Source organism: Alosa sapidissima, chromosome 17, assembly GCF_018492685.1.
Source record: "Alosa sapidissima isolate fAloSap1 chromosome 17, fAloSap1.pri, whole genome shotgun sequence".
NCBI classification, from domain to species: Eukaryota; Metazoa; Chordata; class Actinopteri; order Clupeiformes; family Clupeidae; genus Alosa; species Alosa sapidissima.
In genome coordinates, this window is record NC_055973.1 from 4,125,689 (window position 1) to 4,134,274 (window position 8,586).

At 41.0% G+C, this 8,586-nt stretch overlaps 1 protein-coding gene across 6 annotated transcripts in view; it reads right to left on the reverse strand.

Moving 5' to 3' along the window:
- Positions 1-3,816: 3,816 nt before the first annotated feature.
- Positions 3,817-8,586, reverse strand: part of phldb1b (pleckstrin homology-like domain, family B, member 1b) — a 59,818-nt gene continuing 55,048 nt past the window's right edge. For all 6 annotated transcript variants that reach the window (XM_042067868.1, XM_042067866.1, XM_042067864.1 and 3 more), the window contains 4 exons: positions 8,032-8,178; positions 7,385-7,604; positions 6,610-6,695; positions 3,817-6,092 (listed from right to left, as the gene is read on the reverse strand). In XM_042067868.1, coding sequence (XP_041923802.1) covers positions 5,952-6,092; positions 6,610-6,695; positions 7,385-7,604; positions 8,032-8,178 — 594 coding nt within the window. In that variant the 3' untranslated portion in view covers positions 3,817-5,951. The remainder of the gene's footprint in view (positions 6,093-6,609; positions 6,696-7,384; positions 7,605-8,031; positions 8,179-8,586) is intronic.

Consider the following 8,586-nt stretch of genomic DNA (forward strand, 5'->3'; position numbering starts at 1 on the left):
TCATGTGATGAGCTGCGTTGGAAACGAAGGCAGGCATCATGGAGGATAGTGGTGAAACGTGAGACCTGAGGGATATAAAGAGCCACAGACAAATGGTCAGTTTGACATTCATGGTCATAAAATTTTGTGCATGTGTGCCCCACCCCCCTTCCTCCCTTCAGCTCCCCACCCATCCGTTTCCACACCCACTCACAGTGGTGAGGCAGTGAAACTGCTTTCCTAGAACTTTTGCCTGTTCAGTTGCCTGAAAGTTCTCATACATTTTTGCATGTGGGGTCACCAAGAGAAAGCAGGATTATGGGAACAGACCTCTATAATTCAAATTCTATTCATTTGCACACACACACTTAACACAGATATTTAAATATGTCATAAAAGGCTTTTTTCATACTCCTGCTACACTGATCATTAAGTTTAAGAGCAACAGCTGTCACTGTGCATTTATAATCTATTGTGTTAAATTATAGATTTCATCAATAATCCATTGATTAAAGCAAAAAAGGACCTTCCTAACAATGAATATAAGACAATAAGAAATGTAGTTGAGGATATAACTTGTAGGGGTTGTCCAAGTGTCAGCAGTAGCAGTTGTTTACTATATCAATATTATCATGCCACTAGAACAGACTTGAAACAATAGCCTTTACTTACCCCTACACAAAATATGCTGTTACAAATTAAACAGAGGAAAGTTTTAGCACAATCCGCAGGTTAAATGGAAACTTAAAAGAACTTGACACTTACTCCATTTTTCTGACTTTGCTCAGTATTCTGACTTCGTGGAGAATATATTAAAGCACAGCAACGCGGAGATATCGTCGACTTCAATTGATCTCAAACATAATTTTGTCAGATCCTGATGAGTCCGATGAGTTTGCAGCTCTTCAATGTATCAAGGAGTTCTGAAAGTTGAAACCGCTGCTGGGATTCTTCATCAGCGACCAACCGTGTCACACGACACAGTATCCCTCCGCAGATAACGGAATACAGTTGTAGGCTATACTACTAATGGGCCACTAGAGCTGTTCCCGCCGCTCATAATCCCCGTGTCCATGTGTAATGATTATCTTGGCGATACAACTCCATTTAATGCTGGTGTCGCTCGCATCTGGCCGAGTAGCCTAATACTGGTGCCGATGTGTTTTCTGATAGCGTGACGGCTTTACTTAAAAACGAGATGTCTAAAAACGTCTCCTTTTACAGTAAAGGACTACTCAATACGCGCGCGTGGAAGGACACAGTTTTCGCTCTGGGCGATGCAACTATTGTTGCAATAGTCTTGCATCAGATTCAGAGGGGTTGTAACTTTCAAACTTTGTAGTTTTTCTATTTGTTACTACATGTCGCCCTCAAACATCATCTCGGCCATTTACCAATTGAAATTTCTGTTGATAGTGGAAAGAACAGCTTACACATATGCGTACTATAGTGGCCGAGGGCAGTACATTTTACGCTTTGTTGCATTATTAATGTGTTATTGCAGTGTTATCAGCAATAGTGGCAATTGCTCTTTGAACAGCATTAGCCTATACATCTAATTCTCGGGCTACCAAAACGGTCAGGATCAAGGGCAACGTTTGCATTAATGGTCAGTGTCATTATACCTGGTCACATAGATTACACATATTGATGGGTCATCTGTGTTATTGGCCCATTGGGTCCTTGCATGCATGAGCGGACTAACAATCCGGAGGTCTCATTAATGCCCAAGTGACACCGCCTCACATCTGGAGGTGTGCCCCACCCCCGCAATCACATCGTCCTGTTGCTATAGTAATAGTGAACACTGCCTGATTCTTAAAAACCGTAGCCTATCTGTTGCCATGGGACATGACTCTTAACTCAACATCCTGATTGCTGACAGGCTTGGTGAATGGTTATTCACAGTAAATAATTAAATTAATCACATTTTTCACATTTCAATAAACCTGTATTGTGTTTATCAACAAAATAATTCTGGCACAATAAGTGGCCCTCTTGGTGAAACCTGTCAGTGGTTGTACAAATAAATGTTCAGTTCACCAAGCCAATTAAATAGACTATAAATTGATATTACAGTGGCATGGTGAGTCTCAAACATGTCAGCCTATGGTGTGAGTTGTAGAATTGTATCTGTGCAGCTTCCTGGGAGTGCTGTATGGCACATTAGAAATAGTTACACCATCATTTCATCACCAGCTCTCATCTTCCACTTTTTGCGTGCAATCCAGTGCAACACTAGACAGGGCACATGTGCGATCTGCTCTCCACTCAAATGAAAAGCTATATTTTCTCAAGAATACTGAGCTGAGTATTTTAATTAATGGACGCAATTAATGATTACAATAGAGAAGTCAACAGGCATGTCAGACAAGTCAATATTTTCCACAAGATATCAATAAACCACTATGCCATGAGCTGATGTACCTACAAATTGTTATACATATTTTATGTGCTCTGCTACGTGAACGACATTTTCATGTATAAGGTGTTCTGTTTTGTTGACAATGCTGAGGTCTGTGACAAGCTTTCTAGTTAATCCTGGCCTCCTAACAAACCTGAACTCACCGCCATGTTTTTGACCAGATGATCACTAATATAGCAATTAGCAAATATTTTGCAAGGTTGTCAATAAGGAGTCCATTATGAAATATAGAATGGTTAAAAAATCCCCATGCACCTGGCAATTGGTGTTCATAAAAATGTGTGTGTGTGTGTGTTTAACTAGAATTTCCATATTCAAATACATGTGATGGTGTGTGACTTCCTTAACTGATAGACCACCTGCTGTCCCCAAACAGATCAAACCAGATAATCAGGTATATTCATGAGCTACAATTTAAATGTTGCATTTGTGAATTTATCTGTTTCTGTGTTTAATATGATTGTCAATATTGTTCACACCACCGCTCAATAGAACCAAAACAATGTGAAATGCTTTCAACACCTTGTTTATTATTGTCCATATTGCGATTGTAAGTTGTATGTACAGTATCTGTGTTTATATAAATAATGTTATTGCATACATGCTCAAATTAACTTTTCTTTTCTTTCAACGTCTGAGTGGTTTTGTCTGTCTAGAGAAACACATCAGTGTGGCAATACATTAAACAGAATGAAGAGGTACTCTCTTCATTAGTATGTGTGTCAGCATAAACAGTGTGGTGCCTTGCCCTATCTCAACATTTAGAATTATCTTCAATGATTTTTATCAGATATTTATTTTACTACGAAAGGTGTTTGACTGTTTGATTCAACATGAACACGCAATTTATTTCGACCTTGTTTAAGTCAGTGGCTGTATTATTGCTATGTTTTTATATTACAACTTTTACCTTTGTGTAAAAAAAAGCTCCAACACTTCACTTAGGACAGGGCCTTTATGCAAGATTTGGGTTGACACAATTAAGAGGGAGCACCCACCCACCCTGCTCTGGATACAGATTGACCTGGTTGGTGTACTCCTAAAACAAAACTGAACTAGAGTCATGTTTCTCAGAGACGCATTCCAGTTACACACAATTGAGTATCCCTGTTTGAGAAATTAATTTCTTTCTTTTTAAATCACAATTTACAGCTCCCAACTCCATTTTCTCTGTTTATGGCACCTGTATCCAATCACAATCCAAATGTGTCCAATCGCAAGTGAAGTCCACAATGCAAGCTTTTGAGTGATTCAACCTGTTTTTGATGTAATTTCATAGTAGTATTTATATTAATCTCATAGAGAATTATACAATAATTGACTCATGTCATGTCTATGTATCTGAAAGCACTGGGGGTTTAATATGGTGCAGTGGGGAAGGTGATGCAAGAATGAGGCATTTGGAGTCTGAGAATGTGAGAGCACATTTTTAATACAAACCAGTGAATACTTTTGTGTATGTAATATGGCCATTAACATTTTACAACACTTGATTCAACCTTGTGGTGACAATTCATACGGAAATAAAAAAAAAAAAAAAAAAAAAAAAACACAAGCAACCAAATAAAAGGAACAGACGATTAAACAGTTATACAGAGTCAACGTCATGGCGATAGAACGGAACATGGTGGACGTGCATTATATATTTTAATTGGGTGTAAAACTACTCAGAAGCACCTGGTCTTAACAGTGTTATAATTGATATGTTGGACAAGCTCTTTATAAATACCTAGATTCATCTTAATTCCCCGCTTCACTTTCTGTTCTTAGATCTTGCGTTTTCTGAGTCTTATTATCAAGGATATTCTATTTTTAATCTTTAAAACCTAAAAAGTTTTATCAGATATATTAATACACATTTCATGCCTTTGTAAATTCTATAGACTGTAGTTAGACATTTCACAGTTTTTTTCCATTTTCTCTTTCACCAATTTTTTAGGGGGTGGTATTTTAACAATAATCCTCACACAGATGTCTTTTTACAACAATTCATTGAAATCAATCCATTAAATTCATCCATCAATTCTCTGGTGTCAGACAACACAAAGCACTGGTTTAGAAACATTCATTCAATCACTCCCTTTGTATCTGAGAATAAAACAATGGCTAGTCCATCACACAGCATACTGTAAAAACAGCTCACAAGAAATCAAAGGTAAGCAGTCATTTTGGTTGGGCCGACCCGCACTAGTGGATCTTCTCAGAACAGACGTCATATAAATAACACGTTTCACCTGCCGAGAGGGTTGCCACAGAGTGGACTATTATTTCAGGGTGATTCTTTTTGTTTTTGTTTTTGGTGAAACACTCCTTTAAGCTCATACTTTCTCACTCATGTAATTGAACAGTCCAAAACAACAGCCATACTCAGTCACTCCACACACACTGTGCAAATCTTTGCGATCACATCGATAATTCCACTTTTTAAAAACGTAAACATATGACGTACACACTGTAGCTTTTCGTAGTAGCACAGTTTTCAAGAACTGTCCCATGTATTTTTTTTCCTTTTGTTTTCTTTTTATGTGTAGTGATAAACGACTATCAAGGCACAAACTGAATTGCATTACTGTTAAAAAAAGAAACAAAAGAAAGAAAATATCCAGCTCAGTTGTTTCTCCGTTGTCATGGCGCACGACACAGACTGGCAGTGATGAACAGTGATAACGGGCTGCCTTCAGAGAGGGTCCAGCCACGGCATCAAGTTATCAGGTCTTGGCAAGTTAACTCTACTTGGTATTTCAATGCTCATAACATATAAAATCCGTCACTAGTGTTATTTTATGCACTGCGTATGTGGGTGTGTGTGTAAGATGCGCCTTAATGATGTATGTACCGGTAACAATACAGACAGATATAATTAGGCCTACTTCAAAAGGAGTCAATGGTGTCAGTGTATCAAACCGCAGCCGATGCCTGAGTACGGATGTGTGCTGCAGCGAAACCAGCACCACCACCACCACCACCACTCCCTGTGCCACTCAACGTCTGTCTCACTCCTCACGCTTCACTGCAGGTATGTCTGTCAGTGTGCCGTCTGTGGACTAAAACATCCCTGCAATCCTCGCCTCAACAATCTCAAATGAAATATATGACAAGCTACTCAGACAAAACAGGAAGAATAAACGTAACAGCACACTAGTTTGGCATCGTGTGGCAACATGCCGTGACAACTGTTTTTAAAATAGAAAGAAATAAAACTGTCAAAGCGTTGATTGAAAAGGTCATCTGTGGCAGACACCAAAGAAGCACCTGACTGCTACACAAAGATCTCTGTTGGCAAAAACAATAACAAAAAAAAAAGGCCGTTGAGAGTATGTGTCTTAATGTCTTCAAAATCTCCCTTTTTTAAAATGCAGGCACAAGTAGAAAACAGGTGAATCTAGTGTCTATACAGTGGAGTGAATATTCACAATAAACACAGAAAATTACAAATTAAAAGGCTATTCTCCCCCAACACCAAGAGTTTTGGGACAAGTATGGAGGGGTCATGGGTCTCCTTCTCAATGGCACAGCCTGACCTTCGAACTCGGCATACAGTACGGGGTCAGTTCAAAAACTGTGTGTATCCCTCCGCCCCTGTTACTATGACATCCATCCATATCCGCATGGCTTCAGGGGACGGGGCCACCATGTAGTACAGTCTGTCATGAGTCTTCACGCAGAACGTCAGAGAATGGTTGGGACTCTACAAAGCAGAGGACAGCGTCAGTAAACACGAGGCGTCTTTCATCTTCAGCATAAACCAATGTCAAAACACAGATGTGTTCCTACTGAGGAACTGGTCACCGTGACAACCTTTTTCTGAACCAAGCAAATGCACAATGATTGTGAAAACATGATAAATGTATGCAGCAAAGACGAGTTTGCGTGCTCGAAATCCATTCGGCTTTAGGCAGTAATACATAAAATATGCTAAGCATTTTAGAGGAAGCAATGGAGAGGCAGGGTAAGTGTAAGCATTAGAGATAATAGCAGGACACCAAGGAGACATTTTTTCCTCAGTTTGAGAAAATGGAATATTATAATCTTTTTTTAATAGCCAAAGCAGTGAAACTCCAAATCATTTCATGTGTGTTTTCTCTAGACAATTATGCATGTCTTGGAAGGTGCAGCATCCCTTGACAACAGGGAAGAGGGACGTGACTGCATTGTACTGTGAAAGCCTTTGATGTTTCTCCTCGGCTGACAAGGTGACACTCTACCTTAGTCGCACTGCGCAAATGGTCATAGTAAACCTCCTCGATCGCCTGGAAGTAGATGATTCCCTTGAGCTTGGACTCGTGTTTATCTGAAAAACAGACCCAATGGTATTCATGAGAGACCAACTCAAAATATCACATTTCATCAAAATGCCTCGCAATGGGAACGGAACTCACCCATTACAGCACAACAACAAGGCGCTTCTCTCATTTACGGCCATTTTTCAATTAAGACATTAATTTACAGCAACAATATCAAATGAATCCAGTAGGAAACAGCAGTCCAATGGTAATTGACCACATCAATTGGGCAAAAAGAGCGGCTACGCTCCTATTCCCCTGTTGGCCGCTTGAACTGCCCATGTGGCGTGCATTCACTACAGAGCGGGTGCCCTTAACGTATGCCCATGAAATTTATTCGGAGCGAGTAGCTTCTTTATGCAGGGGCACAGTGCACACAAGCATAGCCTGGGTGTGAATTTGTTTGCACTCCTCGATTTTTTTGCAGCTCCGCTGGTAGTAGGCCTGCTAGCATTGCACCTCATTTCATCATCAGCGGGAAAACACAAGGATGAGCTGCTAGGCAGTTTCCAAAGAGACAGTGAATTGTAAATGAACCTTCGCTCTCCTCTCCCCCCTACAGCCACGAGTTCGCAGCAGTTTTTTTTACTAATGCATTATCTCTTAAAGCTTTGGGGAATTGCCATGAAGCACGACAAGTCACGCAGAAGCCGCCGCAAAACGGTTCGCTCGTAGAGGGAGACCTCGCCATACCTACCTACGTAGTACGAAAACGTCCTTTTCATGCGGTCGAAGACGAACCAGCGTTTCTTCCAGGACTTGATCTTCCCTCCCATCTTGACAAGGTAGCCTTTGCAAATCTTCTCGGTGAGGATAACGTGGTCGCAGGTCTCCACCGTGTGACCCGAGGACTCGATGTGGGAGCGCAGGTCGAACTCTTCTTTGCGGATGGGCAGGTAACGCGTCATGGGCCGAGCCTTTCAAAAGAGATCAAAAGAGTCTGTCAGAATTGTCAGAAATGTTATGTCTGTGACGCAAAATAAATTAATTTTTAGTAATACTGAATGACTTGAATGTATTGGATTTTTTTTTGTTGAAACATATGTGAAATGCAGCTAGATTAAAAAATAACAAAAGAAAACAAACTGAAATAATATAGGCAAAATTAATTCCATTTAAATGAAGTGAAACACAATTCTAATTATGGTAATAGAAACAGAATGAAATAACATTTTATTTAAATCAACTGAAATGACTCTGAATGGAAATCTGGGCTTTCGGTATAGCATCCGTGTGTTAATCTCTGTGCACCTTCCTTCCCACATGCCCACCTGAGAGAAGATCTTGGCTTTCATCTGGACCTCTTTCTCTCACACACACACACACACACACACACACACACACCTGAGAGAAGTTCTTGGCCCTCAGCTTGACCTCCTTGTCCACCATGCGCTGCCTGATGGCCGCCTGCTCCTGGAGCTGTCGCTCGGCCACGGCTCGTCTCTGGCGCTCTTCCTCCAGGAGAAGCTTCCGGGCCTGCTCCTCCCGCTCCTGGACCAGACCCAGACACACACACACACACACGCGGCGCTTAGATCAAACGGACCACACAACACAACACGACACACAGCAGTGGGCAGGACCGTGAAATGTGACCAATGTAGACTGCCACGTGTTTTGTGTGTGTGTGTGTGACCAGTGTAGACTGCCATGTGTTTTGTATGTATGTGTGTGTGTGTGTGTGTGTGTGTGTGTGTGTGTGTGTGTGTGTGTGTGTGTGTGTGTGTGTGTGTGTGTGTGTGTGTGACCAGTGTAGACTGCCAAGTGTTTTGTGTGTGTGTGTGTGTGTGTGTGTGGGTGACCAGTGTAGACTGCCACATGTTTTTGCCTGCATGCTTCTGAGACACACGCAGCACACAGCTCTCAGATCACACCTTCACAAAACAGAACTGTAGTGAC